The sequence below is a fragment of the Athene cunicularia genome (genome assembly GCF_003259725.1).
Source record: "Athene cunicularia isolate RWA chromosome 1 unlocalized genomic scaffold, athCun1 chr1_part1, whole genome shotgun sequence".
NCBI classification, from domain to species: Eukaryota; Metazoa; Chordata; class Aves; order Strigiformes; family Strigidae; genus Athene; species Athene cunicularia.
The window spans coordinates 67,521,378-67,542,230 of record NW_020799091.1 but is presented as its reverse complement, the minus strand read 5'-3'; the positions used below and the strand labels follow the sequence as shown (position 1 = coordinate 67,542,230).

The following is a 20,853-nucleotide window of genomic DNA, read 5'->3' as shown; positions in this document are numbered from 1 at the left end:
CTATTGCTGACACAAGCCAGGATGCCATTGGCCTTCTTGGCCCCCTGGGCACACTGCTGGCTCCTGTTCAGCCGGCTGTCAATCAACCCCCCCAGGTCCCTCTCTGACTGGCAGCTCTCCAGCCACTCCTCCCCAAGCCTGTAGCGCTGCTGGGGGTTGTTGTGGCCCAAGGGCAGCCCCCGGCATTTGGCCTTAGGGAAACTCCTCCAGTTGTTAGGGACTGTTATGATTGCTTTGAGAACAAGTATAGGGAAGACAGGATGAAGTGTCTTTATGTTAGAATCAGGGGGAATGCCAACAGGGCAGATGTTGTACTGGAAGTCTATTACAGGCCACCCAACCAGGTCAGAGAGGTAGATTAAATATTCTATAGGCACTTAGGAGAAATCTCACAATAGCTTGCCCTTGTTCTTGTGGGAGACTTTAACTTCCCTTCTCTGTCCCTTCCCTCTCCTATTTCCTTTCCAATTGCAAGTGATATTTCATGGGTTTTATGCATCAAGTACTATCGAAAAACATGTAACATTCCAAAGTCCACCTAATAAAGCGTGTCCAGTCTACTGATCATACAGACAATTTAAATATGATTTAACTCAAAAGTGTGATCTTTAGTGGCTGCCCTGTTCCATCCTGAGTCAGAAAGAGAACGTAGAGGGCAGAGCCTGGGGTTGGTAAGGTATCCAGATGGACTTTCAACATCTGCTACAGAGACCAATAATTAAGTTTACCTTCAGAAAACAAAAAAGCATGAGCATTTTTCAGTTATCTCAATTGCATTTGATCCTGTGGAATTTTAGTCTTTTTTTTTTTTTTTTTCTTTTTTCTTTTTTTTTTTTTCCTATTTTTCAGGACACTTAACAGACCCTTAATTCTGAGACTTGTTAAGAACGAGCTGAGATTTCAACTGTTACTTTGCTGATCTGTCTAAAGCAATCTCAAGCATATATATACACACCCCCACCCCCCACCCTCTATGAAATGAGTAGACCTTCCAGTTTCAGAAAGACACCTGACTGCTGTCTCCTTATTTTTACACATAGGTTTTATATAACATCTTCATCGCCTTCACCCAGATGCACAGGTATGAAGAAATTGAATCCATCGATGTCTTTGCTGGCTTTGCTCGCTTCTTCGTTGTGGGGCTGGGTGGCGTGTTGTTTGGCATCGTCTTTGGATTTGTTTCGGCGCTCATGACTCGATTCACCCACAACATTTCTGCTATTGAACCCTTGCTGGTCTTCATGTTCAGCTACCTGTCATACTTGTCTGCTGAAACCCTTTACATCTCTGGCATTTTGGCGTGAGTATCTCTTATGGCTTTTTGGATGCTCTCTCAAGGGAAGTGGCATTGTTTTGAGGAGGTAGTTTGCTTAAGGTTGGTACAATACAAGCATTTTCAGTCTCTGGCCTCTGACTGCAGTCTCTGCAGTGGACAGCTTCTACGGGACCTGTAAAATGCAATGGTAACTAGGAAAAGAAAACCCACAGTCAGCATAGGCATAGAAGTACTAATGAGGAGTGCATATCTGCTTTGAAATTTTTTTAGGTTTTTGCCCATTGGAAAAAATACTGCAAGCTATGCATAAAATGACTAGTGCTGCCACCATCTGGCTGATACCTCTGATAAGATCAGCAGAATGAGAGAATGGTTTGATAATAAATCGGTGTATCTGTATTTATTTCTAAGCAGCATCACCATCAGATTACAAGAGAGATGAAAAGTAACAAGTATGGAAAACATAATAAAGAATGTCTGAGTTCTTGCTTTTGTATACAGCTGTGAACATCAGTTCTAACACAATTTATTGGAATGACATTACATTTGAACAGCATCACTGGAACCAAAACTGGGCAAAATCAGACAAGTGAGAACATCGAGCACATACGCATACATATACTCATGTGTATGAATATTGGCATTTGTATTTTGATGTAATCAGGACCGCCTGATATTGCTGTAATGTTGGGGACTGCTTCGTTAAAGTGCTGTGATGGCACGGGTGCCCAGTGCAGGGAGAAAGCTGGCAGGTCTATCAACCACAGTAAATGCGGAGACTGAGTATTGTGGGAATATGGATGGAGAGACTTTACAATAAAACTGCTGGTAGGTGAATTTCAAAGATACCACACCAAACATCCCCCCAGCAGGGTAGAGTGTAAAGATAATGGGAACCTGGTGGTGGTAAATGCTCCAGCTAGTGCTGCTGGCTGCTGCAGGCTCAGTGCCCAGCTGGTGGGTGGCAGCAGCCTTGCATGGCCTGCATTGGCTCTGAGCTTGCATGCAAGGTCTTGTGGGCCCTGGTGCTCCAGAAAAGAGTTCCCTTTATTGAGGACAAACCAGTTTAAACTCAAGAAAAACAAGCTTGTGGCTGTTATGTCCACACAGTTGCATTTACCTTCACTTGTCAAAACCTGATTTCATAGAATCATAGAATGATAGAATAGTTTAGGTTGGAAGGGGTATTTAAAGGTCATCTGGTCCAACCCCCCTCCATTAAGTAGGAACATCTTCAACTAGACCAGGTTGCTCAGATCCCTGTTCATCCTAACCTGGAATGTTTCCAGGGATGGGACATCTACAACCAGTCTGGACAACTGGTTCCAGTATTTTACCACCCTCATTGTAAAAAATGTATTCCTTATATCTACTCTAAATATACTCTCTTCTAGTTTAAAACCATTACCCCTTGTCCTATTGCAACAGGTGGTACTAAAAGTTTTGTCCCCATCTTTATTATAAGTCCCATTTAAGTATTGAAAGGCCACAGTGAGGTCTCCCCAGAGCTTTCTCTTCTCCAGACTGAACAACCCCAATTTATTCAGCTTCAGAGCAAAATTGGCTTTGTAAAAATACACCTTTGCAGGATGGCCTCCTGAAGCAATATTTCAATATTTAACCATACTAAATAAGTTGTTAGACAGGAGATATGATTTTCTGAGCAATTAGACAGAGTAGATGAGTCTTGTACTATGTCTTGCATATCCAACACATTTTCTGTGATTGAGGTGACTGGAGACTGTAGTTGAGGAGGGTTAGATCTACTATGTAGTGAGCACTAATACCATACGGACAGTTTCCTACATGCAATGCCCAGAATACGGCTTCCCTGCCTATTCATTACACCAGACTACATGGCTCTTTCTTTTGCTTCTTATTTTCACTACAGTGCTAAAATTATTAGTAATAGTAGAATGTTAATAGGGATTTATTATTCTTACTGCTTCATTAAGGAAATTATTGCTTGACTTAAGGATGGGAACTTATTGTCACCTTTCTGAATTATTGAGGAATTCATTCATTTTTCACTTGGATCATGAAAGTCTATTATGCATGTGTCTCTGAAAGTCAACAGTATTAAACATTAATGCCTAATGGCCTTGTCTTAGAGTGTCCTTGGACCTGCTAAATATCTCAGCTCCACAAGAATACCCTTGAGGTTTCTTCAGGGGAAATTAAATGAGCAGAAACTAGATGAAGGGTTATTTAATGGACAGTCAGCATTCTTTGAATTCACAAGTTTGGAAAAATATCATCACAAGAAGCCCCAAAGACTAAAATAATATCAGTAGAAACTAGATAAATGATGGAATATGTTACTAGCATAGCACCCTATCTATCTGTTACCTATGCCTATGGAAAATGAAGGGGGCAAGAGAAAATCCCCTTCAGTAGACTACTGCTTTATGCGATTGTTACCAGTATCTGTGCTGGGTAGCAGCTGATGCCTCCAAAACAGGCTCTAGTCTTCACTAACTGCAAAGAGGTGGAAAACAGCCCTTCGCTTCCTTAGGCACATTTGCTACAACCTGGGTAACTAAAATGGGGGAAGGGGACCTTTGTAAGGTAGCTGAATTTCCCTCTGCTGTACAGCAATGGGCTGCTGTGGGTGGAGAGTCACCGAAGCTTACCCTGGCCCTGCTGATCTGACAGTCAGCTGTCAGAGTCCTGCCAGAAGCTTTGGCCCTGGTATAGGACTACACCATGTCCTCCCATCACCACCTCAAAGAAGATCACTAAGAGGAAGATGATGTCCCTCTAACTGATCTGTCTGTAGGCTGGTACAAAACTGACTTGCCCTTTGTTTTTGGTGCTTGGTGGCTGTGTGTTAGGCATTCAAGATAAAACGGACTTTGAACGGGGATGTGATACCTTCACTTCCTCATCAGGAAAGCTGACTGTCTTGCTTCCTTTTCCATTATGCAGAATGGATTTCTAAAGCTGAATGAAATTGCTCTTCTATCTAATGAAGTAGCTAATGTTACTGAAGAAATAAAATGCTTCTTGACATTAGGAAGGTCACAGACTGGTGATGGAAAGTGCAGATAATGAAGTCTGAGTTTGTTCTTAAACAAAAAGAAAACCAGATTGTGGCTGATCTCTGATGTTTTGCTTGATGCAGGATGACAGCATGTGCAGTGACGATGAAAAAATATGTGGAGGAGAATGTTTCCCAGAATTCCTATACCACGATAAAATATTTCATGAAGATGCTGAGCAGTGTCAGTGAGACTCTGATTTTCGTGTTCATGGGAGTGTCTACAGTGGGGAAAAACCATGAGTGGAACTGGGCCTTCATTTGCTTCACTCTGCTCTTCTGCCTTGTTTGGCGGACACTGAGTAAGTTAACTTTTGGGGGCAACCTGCTCTCCATCTCTGAGAGAAATCCTTTGGTGCAAAGGTATATTAGAAAAGTCTGTGCAGACTGGTATAACCAGTTTAATAATTAATTTACTGGGGTCATTTTACTGACAAGCTAATTTCACAAATGTAGACATGGAGAAGAAGGGGGGAAAATCACTGAAACAAATCTGAATACCAGTCTTCAGGCACAGACTTCATGATTAGGTGAGAATGGAATATCTTAAGCAAAACTAAAATATTACCATGATTACACCTATATAGACCCTGACATCTTAGTTAACTATATGCCCTTGGGTAAGTGGGCTTCATAATTATTTCACTGAATAGTGCAATTAACTAATTAGATAATGTACATTACCACACTTCTGGTGCTATAACACTATGGGTCCTGGGCCAAGAGTGCCAGAGGCACTGAAAAAGAGGAAAGGTGAAAATTAGCACTGAGAGATAACGGAACAGGGATTCTATTTCCTTCCTTATATCACATCTAGGCCAACCACACTATGGGACTGCTCCTCACAAGTTAACTCTGAAGTTTTAAACTGCTAGCAAGGAATGCCTGTTTGGAGTTACTCCATTTCTACATACAGTATCTCCTCATTCCTGGAAAGGTCTCCTACTCTCTAATTGCTCCAGCATGGGTAGAGCAGTTTATAGATGATCTCACACAAGTTGTGGGACACAATTTCTCATCTTCTCCTGATGTCCAGGATGGGTTGACAGTACTGTTGAGAAAGAAGAGGCAATAAGAAGACTGTTTTTTTTTGCTGGAGTTGGTAGCAGTCTTGGCAATGACTTCTTGTACAAAATGCTCTTGTGCCTGTTAGTCAATTTACTGCAACTGTGGAAGCAGAGAGGCAAAGAATTGTCATCTTCTCCCTCATCTACTAGTACCATCCAGCCAAACACTCTAAGAAAAGAAAGAATGACCTACTGGGTCAGACCAACCCTCAAGAGGTGTCTTCAAAGGAGCCTCCAGAAATGCTTATTAGGGAAGGCTTGAAAGACTGGCCACTTTCTGAGCTTTGCTCATCTCCCTTAACATCTACAGTCACTGTGTTTGGGATGGGAGAGGGAATTGCTCCTTGTCCATGCTATATAGGGGTCTGTGTTGGTCCTGTTGCCCATGAATTATGCCATCCTTTTTTTGAACTGGAATGCTCTATTCAGCATCAGGTTAAGTTACAACTGCTGCAACAGGAAGCAAACGCATTTACTCCTAGAAAGGTGATGTATTGAACAATGCTTTTGTAATGAAAAATGTTTTGGAAGTACTACACATGAGAGGCCCAAAAATACAGTTATGCAGGCAACTTTATTTCTGACATTTTTAAACTTCCGAGTACCTGAATTTGTCATCTTAACAAATTTTTTTGTGTGTTTTTCAATAGGATTTTTCATAGTAATTTATATTTTTTAAAGAAAATGAGAAATCCAAATATTCCATCAGGTGGCCTTGGAGGACATACTCTGAGCACTGAAATTCAGGCAGCTACCTTGGCTATCTAATTTAGTAGGTTAGATTCCCCATGCTTCATTTACAATCAAAGGAGGCATCTCTGGAGCATCCTGTGGGGCAGAAATCTACATGTGGCACCTGCCACCACCTCGTCCAGCCTTCAGTCCTTGACTATATTCCCTTTACATACAGAGCCCAGGCTTGAACTCTAGGCATTGGCCCTGCGTCATCTGCTATAGTATTGAAGAGGAACAAGACCTGTCATGTGATTCATGAGGGAGAGCTGTGCCCTGAAGGGGAAGGCAAAAAGGGATTGAGAGGAAAAGGCAAATGAGAGTTGCTAGAGACTGGTTGATGAATCAACTGGAAAATATGTTTTGTCTTCTCTACTACTTACAAAGAAGGAAGAAATGGCTGAAGATGTGAAGACTGAGGGCAGCCTTAACTGCAGTGACCATGAGACTGTGGATGCTAAGATTCAGAGAGCAGTGAGCAAGCCTACAAACAGCAAAATTACAACCCTGTCCAGTTGAGGTGGTTGATAATGTGGGAAGGGAATTGGCTGGACCACTGAGCTCAAAATTCTGGTCTAGGTGGTGGCTAATGGCATCCCTCAGGGCAGAGCACAGGGATCAGTATTGTTTTAATGTCTTCATTAATGACCTGGAGGATGGAATGGAGTGCACACTGAGCAAGTTTGTGGTTGACATCAAATTGCAGGGAGCAGCCAATATTCTGGATGGCTTCCATTTAAAGGGACTTGGACAGGCTGGAGAACTGCGCTGACAGAAAGCTCATGAAGTTCGAGAAGAACACATGCAAGGACTTATATGTGTGTTGGAATAACACCATGAACCAGTACAGGTTTGGAGTCTGTTAAGCAGCTCTATAGAAAAGGACCTATCTGGTAGACAACAGGTTGAGCACAAACCAGAACTGTGTGCTAGTGACAACGAAGGCCAACTGTGTCCTGGGCTACATTAGCAAGTGTGCAGACAGCAGGTCCAGCAAAGTGTCTCTTCCTCTTTCTTCAGCACTGGTGGAAGTGTGTGCTGTCTCCAGAGTGCTGTCTCCAATTCTGAGCTCCCCAGTATAGGAAGGCCATGGAGGTTACGGATCAAGTGCAATAGACGCCACCAGCCTGGTTAGAGACTAAAGCATTGCATATACAAGGAGAGTCTGAGAATGTTGGGTCTATGTGGCCTGGGGAAGATACAGCACAGGAGAGACCTTATAATTTTTTACAAGTATCTGATCAGAAGAGAGAGAGAAACTGGAGCCAAACACTTCTCAGAGATGCACAGCAATAGAACAAGAGGCAAGAGACACAAATGGGAACACAGGAAATTCTGCTTAGACAGGAGGAACCCATTTGTTAACATGAGTGTGATCCAATATTTTAACAGTGGCCCAGCTCTTCATTCTTAAAGGTATTCCAAGACTTGACTGGAGCTTTGAGCAACTTGACATAATTAGCTCTGCTTTGAGTAGGGGCTTGGCCTAGATGACCTCCAAAGGTCCCTTCTAGCCTACAGTACTATGAGTCTAACATTTGGGACCAGGTGAGTGTTGACATCAAACATCTGAGATTAAGGTGCTATTTCTTAACTATATCAGGTGGCTTATCTCTCAGTCAAAAAGAATGCCAGACCAGGAGGAAGATGTTGGCTTGACCCTCAAAGCCTATACACATTTCAAGACCTTTGACTTTTAAGCCTGGAAACCCTGGAGAAAGGCATTTAAGCAGAGGAAAAAGAGGAAAAGGGAAACCTGTGAAGGTTCACGTACATTCATCTGAACAACTCTGTTATATAGGGATGATAAAAGTACTCAACAGTAGAAGTGATATGATTCTTGTGGGTTGACAGCAAAAAGAAAGCAATTAAATATTTGCTTGCTAATGCTGGACCAAGCATGGTCTCTAAGTTTTTTAAGGCTTACTTTCAGAGTCTGTACTGGAATATCCTTCCAACCAAGACAGAAAAAGAGGTCTCCTGATATAAAAGCTATTTTGCTGCCACATGTCCATCCTACTCTCAGACACCAAGGGGAGTGCTAGAGCTTTCCAGAGGAAGGAAAAAAGATTTTCTGTTAAAATTGTTTGCTAAAATGATTACATCATTTTCTCTGAAGCTTGAATAAAGTAAAGAGAATTGGCCTGAAGATGATAACTCACATATGCAGCTTCAGTCTGAGTAGTTGATGTCTAGCATAGTTATAAGTAGCCAAATAAGGTCTTATATAAAGTGGTATCCATCAACCTACAAAATGGGGTACTGCCACTGGTTTTACGTATAATAATCCACTGAATTTATCAGCGACAGCTGTGTAAAAAAGCACCAGTAATTATCTGCATTTGTCAGCTTTTACTTCAGTAATGTAACAGTATCCATACAAAACACAAGGATACATGTTTCTTATGGAAGATGAAGGTGATTAAGAAGAAATCAAGCAAATTGTTAAATGTAGTCTATAAAGAAAAGATTCAGTCCTTACACAGCCACAGGCTGTCTGATTAATTTTAACTTTTATTAAAAGCAAAAGTAAATTTGAGAAATAAACATAGATTTAGAGACACAATAAACCAGAGGATTAAAAATTAAAATGCTATTACTCTTTGCCTGTCAGCAAAACTGTCCACAGGACTTGTTGGTAAAGCACTGTTCAAACACTTTGCGCAGATACCGTGCAGAAAGCAGGAAACATTGCAAAGGAAGGCACAGGAAAAACTCTCATCTAGTGGTTTGTCTCGTTTCCAGGACACTTCAGAAAAGAACTGTGTAACATAAATACAGAAAGTAAATCTTTTCCCCTAATCTCACTTCTAAACCACATTAGTGAATTTAAATCCTGAAGAAGTTAGGAACCACAATCTTTTCTAAGAGATTATTTCACACAAAACAGATTCAGTAGTTGGTCAAAGAGAAGCTGCAAGAACCCCAAATTGAAAACAAAGGTCTGTCAACAGCTGCCTGACCCAAGTGGTCAAGTGGTTGTTTTGATTTAAATATTTTCTTTTTCTCCTTGCTTAATAACATTAGTGGGTTTTTTTCCCCTTCCTAGGTGTATTTGCTCTCTTCTACATCAGTAACAAGTTTCGAACATACCCCTTCACCTTCAAAGACCAACTAATTATTTCCTACAGTGGCCTTCGAGGAGCCAGCAGCTTCTCTCTTGCATTCTTGCTTCCAGTGAATCTCTTCCCAAGAAAAAAATTGTTCATTACTGCTACTCTTGTAGTTATATATTTCACTGTGTTCATCCAAGTAAGTGTATTTCTTAATGGATTGCTTTCATGTGCTAAAGGTGTGTGAAGATTGCATTGAATTTACTCTTAAATTAGGACAAGATGTCATATGTTATGTCCAGATTTAGCACTGCACTGTATAATTAGCCTTTCAGGGCTTTTTAGGTGTTATTAAATAACTTTTTCAAAAAGTCTGTATTGAAAATTTGTGCTTTCTAAAACATTCAGGGAAAAGGGGACTTTTGTGTCCAAAATCTGTTCTGTTCGTTCCACATGTGCTTCCTAATGCGTCCAAAATAAGCATTTTAATTTACACTTCAGCATGGAATCATTGGCTGCTAAGGGTGCATCTCAAACTGAGCAGAAAATAGTATCTCTGTTTTATGAGGGATTTTGAATTTTTTTAGTTTTACCTTCATTATTCTTGGAGACCAAATGACAACATTTTGAAATCCTTTGTAAAAGAATATTAAAGTCAAATGAAGTAAGTAATTCAGATTTGTAAAAATAGGTGTCTGGTGTTACTTTAGATGCTGGGCTATTCTACTTGGCCTACACTGCTGTACCTGGAAGAACTGGATCTTCTGGAGGTCTTGCACCCCATGCTCTATATTTTCTCATACAAATAAATATCTCAGATACCCTAGGATGCCAATGGTGCTTTTGGTTAGGCACTTAGATTCCATCAGAATGTTTCAGAAAAAAATGTTTCTATTTCCTCTTTTTAAATGCTATTCTGTAGCAATGCAATAAAGAATAGGAAACAGCTGAAAATTATTTTTAAGTGAAAAAAAAACCCAAAATATTTAATTCTGAAAATGTAGAAGTAAGAGGTTTCAAGATTGTAAGAACCTCATGAAGATGTTTTCTTTCAATTGAGTGCCCCTTTTGAAGAAGGTTGGCAATGAGTCATTTACTTTACACAGGTAAAACATGTTGATAAATAAAATCTCACTTAAAAAAACCCTGGTGCTTTTTTTTTAAAAAAAAAAAAAAAAATTGGCGTTTTAATTCTCTTCTGTAGCTCTTCATACAAGTAACAGATCATTCTAGTATCTAAGACACAGCTCTCCATTTTAATTAAAATGAAATCCTTTTGCTTTCTTTATGTTTTCCCTAAAAGATAATTAACCTTTCAACTCATTGTTCCAAATGCAGGGAATCACAATTGGACCATTGGTCAGATATCTAGATGTTAAAAAGACCAATAAAAAGGAGTCCATCAATGAAGAAATTCATGTCCGAGTAAGTTTTTTATATCAGTAGCTGGGATCCTAAAAAGAAGAAGCATTTGGTAGCACCAGTATTCAATGGATTTGTACACTGAATGCTTTTAACAACATTTGGAGGAAATCCTAGGCGTAATTTTCTAGAATATGTCTCTCTTGTATTTATAATGACTGTCATAATATTGTATCTCCACTGTCATGGTGTATCAGGGCCCTTACTTCTTGATACTTATGACCATGGGAGGACAGAAGCATAAAGGTAGCCTTTACAAAATGCACTCATCCTTCCCAGCTAGATTAGTCAGATGGCAACATTTGTTGCCATCTTTTGACCGGTTCTAGACACACTGACACCTTAGAAGTCTTTAATCAAGTTTTATTGAACTGAAATGAGTTGAACCATTGGTATGCAAATTTAGTTTCAAGTTATTTTAAGTAATAATCTTCTTCCCTCTCAAACATTTGCTTTGACTCTCAAATTACCATTATATAAAATAACAAAAAGCTGCTAAAACTGACTTAGCAAGACTATACAAAACATACATACATGCTGTCATTTTCACAATAGGGAATATATTTGAAATTAATAGACACATTGTACTTTAAAATAAAGCACATGCAGAGACATTAGCAAAATTAGTGTGTCTCAACTGATTTGATTTTGAAGTGCATTTCATTCTTACTGCGCCAACTTTTACACTTAACCTTCAAATGAATTAATATTTAAAATCACCACTTACACCAATATGTAAGAATTGGCCATTTCTCTGACTGTTTCTATAATACTGGAAACGCACAAAATATGACTGAAAATTCTGATAGTTGGTAGTAATGAACTTACCACTCTCGTGACAATTTGCAAAATCCACAGAGGACTTGTTGGTCAAGACAATGATTAAAGTGTGCGGTACCTGGCCCTCTGCCCCTCTCAGAGAGGTCACACATGCAGAAGGGAAACTTAGTTGATAGAACCAAGAATTTAGTTTTTGGTGGCAGAAGACAAAGAGGACCAAACAATTGGATGCAGCCCTTTACTTGGGTATATATGTTGCTAGGTGATGGTGAGGTGATAGTAGACTGACAGACTTGTTGCCTCCATCAAAATATTGCCATTGCAGCCAAACATGGGAACTGCCAGAGTGGGATATTTGCCTTGATTTTTAGAGAAATGTAGATACTTTCAGAATTAAGTCACACTCTCCAATTAAAAAAATATCAAAATCCTGTCAACAATTCTGTATTTGTGGTGACATTATTTTTTCATAATGGCCACTTAAAAATTTTCCATGTTTGTTTCTCTAGTTGATGGATCACTTGAAGGCTGGTATTGAAGACATATGTGGACATTGGAGTCATTATCAGCTGAGAGATAAGTAAGCACCTCTTATTGCAGTCTACTATAATAAAATAGCCTATCTATCATGTAAAATACAATAGGTAAATAGAATAGGAAATCAATCTTGTACCCCATAAAGCTAAAATAGCGTGAAAATATTGGAGACATGTGCAATATCTCTTTTTAAAAAGTGAACTCCAGAGTAACCATTATCTCTTGGGATTGCAGTGCTTGTATATTGCCTGCTAAATTGCTTCTGCACAAACAAGAAGAAGATAAGCCTTCTGAAAGAAAAACAGCACATTAACTCAAGCTGCAGGCATCAGCCTGTACACATAGCTTTGGCTTGAATCTTAGATCCATGGCAGTGATTCTTTAGGTCTGGATTTAGAACAGAAGCTACATAAGGTGTCAGTGTTACACTAAGTTTTGTTATAAGCCTCCAGAGCAAATATGATTCCTGGTTAGTGAGTACAGATTCAATATTAGTCACCTGTCCTTACAGGTCTTTGTATTCAGTAATATTTAAAATAACAGTACTGAAGGCAGTTATTGATTTAAATATCCAGTAGCATAAACAGATACATTCAAGCTGGTCTTCACTTAGAAATGCAGGACCTGTGCTGTGTCTTCTAGAAGCAGGATGAGGTGGTTTTGTGAAGCTTTGTGGCTCTTTCAGGCACTGCTCAGAAGAGATGGACCTGTCATTCTGAGCTTCCATTCCCTTTAACTTTTCCCTAAGGAATCCTGTGATCATGCTGGCCATCACCACAGTATGTGAAGGGAAGAGTGGGAAGACACTAATCTTCCTTTTCTGCAAACAATGCATTATGATGCCATGGGCTAAAAGCCATTAGGCTATGCCTAGACTTCTGTGCTGGAGACCTCTCTCTCACCTCTTAGCACTGCCACCCCAGTAAACCACCTAGGAGTCTGCTGGGACGTGTGGCAACACCTTTCATAACCAAGTTTGTCCCAATGGAAAGCAGGAATTAGGAGTGGGAAGAAGGCAGCTGGTTTGCACCCAGTTCTTGTCTCAACAGGGAATAACGATGCATCTAGGGCACATACCTGGATGAAGAAGCTAAAATGTTCTCTTGGCTCTCACAGTACAGAGATAGCTTTAGGATGTCTGTTGGGACCACACCACTGCCTGTGCAGTCAATAAACTAAACAAATCTCTCTTGGAGCTGTAGTTCCATTGAAGTAGCCTCATTTCCATCTATCAGTGAGAAAATGTTATTCCCTCTGATCTCACATCTACCCAACAGCTATGTAAAGGGAATTTTGTCCAAACTAGTATAAACATAGTGTTTCAGTTCAGGGACAGATTCAGACAACACACTGTATGTGAAAGCATCTAATATAAAAAAGATTGCATTAAAAGGTATTCCCTAGACTTACCTTCACAACTTTAAAGATGTTTATCAGCTGGATACAAAAATTAATTAACTAAGTGATGACATTTCAGGAGGCTTTCTGTTACACAGAAAAACATAAAGAGCTCTAATGGAAACATTTGTGTACCTATCTCTGCTATTAATGTATAAAAGACTAGTCTTTGTTAAGAAAAAGTACAAATTCTATAGTGCTTTTCCTAGTATTGTGGCGCATGTTACCTTGCTGTGGTAAACTGCTCCTTTGAAAGAAACGTATAAGAAGATCTGCTGTCGTTCTGCTAAATGTCTGCCTGAAAGCACATACCTGACCCAAAGTGTGCACACACACATTCAGATTCAAATTATGCCACACATTTGTGATATTTTACAATCTCCAGCATGCGAGAACATAGTATTTTGTGGTCCATTCAATTTCTCTGTTATTCAGAATACAAAGAAATGTATTTTCTTCAATTGTTGGGATTCAAAATTATCAGCAACATAATGGGCCCAAACTACTGTAACTGCTGGGACATTTAGAGCCTCATTGGTGGCTGGCTGAATAGGCCAGAATTACTGTAAGAGCAGCTGCTGCTGTTATGCCCTACTAGAATACAACATTTGTACAAAAGCACGGAGACTGGCTATATTCTTTTCTGACAAATGTGGCAGTGTTATATGCTTTTTTTTTTTTTTTTTTTTTTTTTTTTTCTCTGATTGCAGCTTGTTTCTTTCATCTGGTGGGTTTTGCAATCTCCGTAGACCAGTAGACCATGCCAAATGTCTCCCTAAAGGTCTCTGCTCACTAGGCCATCAGGAGTCCACAGGTGCCTCCAATATGAATTCAGTTTCCACCACTGAATTATATATGTGTGCATTTGAATGAAGATCAGCTTGTACCACAGCAATAAAACCACATTTCCTTTTTTTACACTTTGATTTTAATATCTCTTTTGCAGATTTAAGAAGTTTGACAATAAGTATTTGAAGAAAATCTTAATTCGGGAACACCAGCCCAAATCCAGTATTGTGTCATTGTACAAGAAGATGGAGATAAAACTGGCCATCGAGATGGCTGAGAGTGGCATGAAAATTTCAAAATCATCCACAGCTTCTTTACAGTGAGTACTGGCCTCCTGACCTTTTGCAGAGTAGGGACAGGAAGGAAGAGGACAAAAATGGCTAAATACCCAAGGGATTTTATGACTTCAATAAAAGTAAGAAAAAAGAGTTATGACAAGTGAAGTTGCTGTCTTGTGCTGGCAATTTGGTGGTCATCATATTTGCACTTTGCCTCTTTGTTCACAAAAGTAAAAATTAAAGTCAGGGATATTTTCTCTGTTTCTCTTAAATGATAGGCAGTTTTGAAGAAGAATCATGAGTCAGGTGCAGGAGTCACTCTGCTTTAAATCACAGCAGTGGTTCAAGGTGGCCATACTTGCCACTTATCTGGCCTGTGGGTTTGCTTATCACTGCTAGGTGTTGAGACACCTGCAGGAAAGCTTAGAGCACAGGTCCCGACTCCATTATCCCAATCACAAATTTTTGCTGAGAGCAGATTTCCTTCTAAAATTTGCAATTTTTGCTACTGCAGTTTGCAGTCCCTCAAACTGTCTTGCCATATTTTGGTACTTCCGTACCAAATTCATCCAATTAAACATTAAGAGAAACCTTGTGAAGAAGCACTTGAGGGTGCTGGTGGATGAAAAGGTGGACCTGAGCCATCAGTGTGTACTCACAACTCAGAAAGCCAACTGCATCCTGGGCTGCATCAAAAGAAGTGTGGCCAGCTGGTCAAGGGAGATGATTCTGCCCCTCTACTCTGGTCTGGTGAGACCCCACCTGGAGTGCTGTGTCCAGCTCTGGAGTTCTTAGCACAGGAAAGACATGGACCTGTTGGAGTGGGTCCAGAGGAGGGCCATGAAGATGATCAGAGGGATGGAGCACCTCCCCTTGTGAGGACAGGCTGAGAAAATTAGGGTTGCTCAGCCTAGAGAAGAGAAGGCTCTAGAGAGACCTTATAGTGGCCTTTTAATACTTAAAGGGGGCTTATAAGAAAGGTGGGGACAGACTTTTTAATAAGTCCTGTAAAAACAGAGCAAGGGGTAATGGTTTTAAACTAGAAGAGGGTAGATTCAGACTAGATATAAGGAAGACATTTTTTATGATGAAGGTGGTGAAACACTGGAACAGGTTGCCCAGAGAAGTGGATGCTGCCTCCTTGGAAGTGTTTAAGGTGAGGTTGAACAGGGCTCTGAGAAACCTGATCTAGTTGAATATGTCCCTGCTCATTGCAGGGGGCTTGACCTTGAAAGGTCCCTTCCAGCCTAAACCATTCTGTGGTTCTATGACTATGAAACAGTAATGCAACCTGGCATCACACAGACCAGGGGAGAAAACTGGTGGGATCTCCAGAGGTATCACTGAGGAAACTACCTTTTAGGAGAGAAGTCTGTACAAATCTTTACTCCTGCATACTTTAACTGCTGTGCATGTATTTATCCTTACCTTGCAAGCCACTGTCCAGAGTCTGGGCGGTGCTAATCACATTAGCTCCAACTGATTCTTTCCTGGGCCCCTGCTGGCCACTGTTGCTGTTACTGCCTGCTCTCTGAATCCTTCAGATCCCTATCCATTTTGCAGTAGCCTTTGGCAGGGCCCAGCATATTTTCTTTTATAAATTATTATCTCAACCCATTACCAGAAAGTCCAAATACCAACTGGACATTAAATTAAAATCTCTGTTGAAACTTTGACTTAATCATGTAAAGAATCTTCTGTTTTCTTGAAACTGATGTCAGCATGCAGCATAAGACCTAGTCCTTTTCTTTCTAAATCATTCTTTGCTGGATGGATGATATTAAAAAAGATTGCGTATCTGTCAGGCTCCTTCCTGTCTGCTGTATTCCCTTAACTGTTCTGAGCCAAGAGGAAATGTGCAAGGTTGGTAGACAATCTATGGCAATCAAACCACGTTTCTTTTCTTTTCTTGAGGGAAAGAGAAAATAAGACAAATTGCTTCAGTGTAGTTCAGAAATTCTCCCCCGAGCAGAGAATTGAGATTGAAAAATATTCTATAATAAACAGCTGATATGATGGACTAATTTTTGCCATCTCTACTCTGGCTGTAATTGGATTTTACTGTGCATCAACCTCTGATGTACACGTTGTCCTACTGAGTCTGTTTAAAAATGAAATACCAACTTCAGAAAACAAAGTGCGGCCTGATGCTCAGAAACATTCTGATTCTTGGAGGCTGCAAGAGTGTTCTAGAAAAATATATGTTTTCTCAGCTCTGCTCATTGATAGGTATCTGCTGTTGAGCACTGGAGGAGACAGAATAGTTGTATCTTTGGTCAGAGCCAGTGCAGCATTTTTTTATCTGTCCATTCTCCTGAGCAATTAAGCAAACCTGCTTAAGCCTAAAAGGTTTCTAAATGTGTTTGTAAATTGTTTGATTGTTATAATTGCAATAGCTTATACCTAAAGTCCCTGTCTTTGGTGAGGATGCAAAAATCTGGCCATGAGCAAGTGGAGATTTAAAATAAAATTTCAATGTATGGCATGTAAAGCAACATTTGCAGTGCCAGAGCAGTGAGAAAACTGTCTCATTAGCACTTCTGATAAGTTCTGCAGCCTTTAGACATGTGAGGGAAAATGCAGATCTCCATCACTGTGAATTAGCATTATCTTCAGAAATTGCATTCATGCTAGTGTAATTCCTGCGGGTGGAGTGGGTGTCCAATAAGCAGTAAGTATTTCCACTGCAGGCTGGAGAAATTTGCTTATGGACTGTGCAACAAAGAATCCACATTTGAATTCAAATAGACCATTTTGTTATGATGTTTTGAAGAATATAGTCCTTAGAAATAAGGATAGAAATGCCAAAAGCAGAGCCAAGCAGATATTATCAAAACTAAGTTTGTATGGCTGTTTTTTGAAGGAAATATGCCCACTAGAGATTATTTGATGCTGAGCTTACTTAACGTCAGCTTTATATTACTGCAATACCGACTTGGGTAAGAGTAAATCTTAGAATATATTGATACAGTACAGATCAGAATCAAGTGTCATGTTGTCATTTGTGGTGGTACAGTTGTTCAAGAGCTGTGCCTGACGAATGTTATCTCCTTCACGGGACTAGTGAAGATTGGTGGAGAGTTCAAAAAGTTCAAAATTGTACATATAATATATAAAAAATAATCTCACAAGGTTTCTGGAAGGCATTTTATATCCTCCATGTATCAACTATCTTCATATCTAAAGAAGAAAGAGATACTGTCATTGTACTCATTACAGAGAGACAGTTTTCATAGCATATTATCATTTCAGTATTTTCCTCACAAATATACCTCCCATGCTGTGCTTTGTTGTAACATGCTGGAAGTTTCAATAAGAACAAAGAAGTAGTTTCTATAAGGGTTGCTTTATGGGTTTGGTAGCATACCAAACTTGTTTAGGTTTTTTCTGAAAGTTATTTTTTAATGTGCTCTATATTGCAAAATGTGAAAGCAATCTGTTCCTTATTACAATTCCTGTGCATTGTTATCAGCTGAGTAGGTTAATATCTAATCCTATAAAAAGAATACACATTTTTTATTTATGTTCCAGAACAATACAGACTATCTTCATGCTATTTGTTCTCTTGCTATCACAGCTCAGCTGAAACTCAGGGAACTTTATTTATTTTATTTGTCACTTTAAAAGCAAAATGATAAGCCTTTAAATTACTTAGGACTGTCCACTTCTGTGCAGGCATGTGGAGGGTGTCGGGTATGCATCTGGAAAAGTAGAGATGATCTGATATCTTCTCAGTGGTATTCTGCTTTCCCCTATTTATAGTTATTCCCTATGATCTCAAAGTTGCTTGCATCAATTCTGTCAGTTCACAAATTTGGTTTCACAAATGAGCCAAGCTTGCACTTTACAAGCCACTATTTGTTGACAGGCTAGATTGCCATTAATCCCCATGGGTTGTGCCTGTGTTTGCTTTCCCAGGTGTACCTAGGGTCTCTGTGTTGTCCAAAGGGATAGTAGCTAGGGGCTGCTGACGGCAAAAAGACTGATTTCCTTGCTGTGGAAAGTAGCACACACAGGCTGTCCCACAGATGTGGGACCCAATGCAGATGTCAGACCCAGTATGGAATAAAGGTGTGTTACATCTAAGCCTGGAAACTTCATGGCATCCCTAGATCCTCTCAGTGTTCTCCCTGAGAGCTGAAAGCAAGTGAAAAGCCAACCAGTCAACCAGTGAACACACCCAGCTGGCCTGGAATTGGGTGGTGGTGATGGTCTTCTTTTCTCTGCTGGTAAAAACCTAGCTTTGTTGTTGTTGCTGTTGTTGAAAACTGATGAATCTCAATTAGACGTTTGTTGGGAAGGATTTATCAGGGCCAGGATAAGATTTCTGTTCAATCCAGAAATATAGGCCTTTTCTGTCACTCTGGCTTGCCAATAGCTGAGTGATAGACTCATGGGTCTCTCATGCCTCAAGATCCTTAACCTACTGGTTACCCCAGGCATACCTCTAACACAACACCTTAACCTATTGTCAATTTCTCTTTCTTTTTACTTCATGAAAAATTTGGCAGATCTCTGTTTTGGTCTGATGCAGAAGGAAAACACATTCCTAAATCTTGAAATATATCAGGAATTAATTCTTATATTCCAGGCACTTTGGACCAGTGCTCACTGTCTACTTGATGGTAAGAGGCAGTAAAATATAGAATCCAGGCAGCTTGTGATGGTCCTGCAAGTCTTCAAGATCAAAGAATGATAAAATTATAGAAGGTTTGGCTTGGAAGGGACCTTAAAGATCATCTAGTTCCAACCCCCCTGCCATGGGCAGGGACACCTTCCACTAGATCAAGTTGCTCAAAGCCCCGTCCAACCTGGCCTGGAACACTGCCAGGGAGGGGGCAAAGACGTTCATATTAGATTAGAACACAAAACAGTGGTAGCCTTGTTAAACTAGCTGCGATTGCAAATTCCAACCTTTTCCCTATGTTTACAGCATAAACTCAGTTTAGCTTGAATCCACCTTCCTTCACTGTTAAAAATTTTAAAATTATTTTAGATTGAGTACAAAATAAATGTACACAAATTTTCGGCAATACTGTACATTGATCATAATCCATTCTTGTATAGCACAATTTACAGATATCACTTAAGGACACCACTTAGCTGAGAACAAAGATCTGCAATTACTTTTTTTCCCTTTTTTTTTTTTTTTTTTTTTTTTTTTTTTTTTAAAAAGAGACAAGAAAGCAAAATAGAGAAAGGAAAAAGAAAGCGATATAAGACGAACTCAGACTGATTCATCCTGGATGATCACTATCTATTTCCCTTTCCTTTCTTGGGAATTCAGCCAAACTCTCTTACAGAGATTGACCGATTTAGCAAAACCAGTTAACATTTCACAGCAGCCCTCCTTCATTATTATGCTAGTGAAAAAGCCAGGCAGCTACATATGACTGTGGGCTTTTTGTCACAGTTTGTTAAAAATATGAAGATGATTATAATTTAAGTGGGGTTTTTTGGTTTGTTTTCTTGTTTTGTTTTGTTTTTTTTTTTTTCCTTTTTAAATGGAGAAACAGGCTCAGTAGCAAGAAAACCCAATACATTCTCCTCAGCACAGGACAGGTCTCTCAGACTCCTTAATTGGTGTGTGCTTTAGTTCTTAAGGATGTGCTGCACTTTCTCAAAGGAGTTAAAACCAGTAGGACAGTAAGGCACATACTACTAGACCATGCTGAAGAATATATTCAGAGGAGGAAACTTGCAGTGCCTTCCTGGATGTACAGCAGGTTGTTGCCCAATCTAATCAAATATGAATTTATGAAGCTTTGACAAAGAAACACGATTTCTGCTGCCAGTTGTATGAGGGTTTACAGCCCATTCTGACTACCTGGTATATTGATACAAGCCGGGAAAGAGAAAAATCTGACAATTTTACTCATTTTGGGATGATTTTGTGGTGTCACTGGTCACTGAAAAGGTCTTCATAGCATTCTGTTTCAGCACTAAAAATAGGTCATGCATCATTTCATGGGAATAGTATTTAACCAACTCGTTAATATCATATTTAAACTTCTCTTTTATTTACAGGAGGGGTAGAAACCGGCGTGTGCATCGGCTCTCCCCCGCAGAGGTGGAGTCCATGAGATATGTCCTGGCACATAATCTGTATCAAGTGCGACAACGGGTGCGTAAGCGCCCTGCTATCGCGGGGTATTTGCGGACTGAAAGCTCTTGTTTGCCCTCCCCGTGTCGGAGCCAGGGCGGGTGGTAGCGCCGGGACCGGCCCCGGGGTCACGCCGGTGGGAGACGTGGAGCTGCGCGGGGAAGGGAAGGCGGGGAAGGAGCCCTGGCTCCGGGCTCGCTGCCGGAGGTCGATGCGGGGGCAGGAAAACAGTTTTATTCCATCAGCTTTTACACCCTGCCGGCAGCGGGAAAAGCCGGGAAAATCTGTGAGCGAGCTGTAGAGGTCAGGCTTCCCTCGCTGCACGGGTACCTGTGAGTCAGTGCGCCTTCCCGAGGCTGCCGAACATCCCGCGGGGGG

At 40.3% G+C, this 20,853-nt stretch overlaps 1 protein-coding gene across 1 annotated transcript in view; it reads left to right on the top strand.

Annotated features, from left to right (window-relative positions):
• Positions 1-20,853, top strand: part of SLC9A4 (solute carrier family 9 member A4) — a 36,328-nt gene that overhangs the window by 8,168 nt on the left and 7,307 nt on the right. The window contains exons 3-9 of the mRNA XM_026858080.1: positions 1,041-1,300; positions 4,401-4,618; positions 9,165-9,367; positions 10,507-10,593; positions 11,880-11,950; positions 14,252-14,413; positions 20,400-20,496. Of these exons, the coding sequence (XP_026713881.1) occupies positions 1,041-1,300; positions 4,401-4,618; positions 9,165-9,367; positions 10,507-10,593; positions 11,880-11,950; positions 14,252-14,413; positions 20,400-20,496 (1,098 nt within the window). The remainder of the gene's footprint in view (positions 1-1,040; positions 1,301-4,400; positions 4,619-9,164; positions 9,368-10,506; positions 10,594-11,879; positions 11,951-14,251; positions 14,414-20,399; positions 20,497-20,853) is intronic.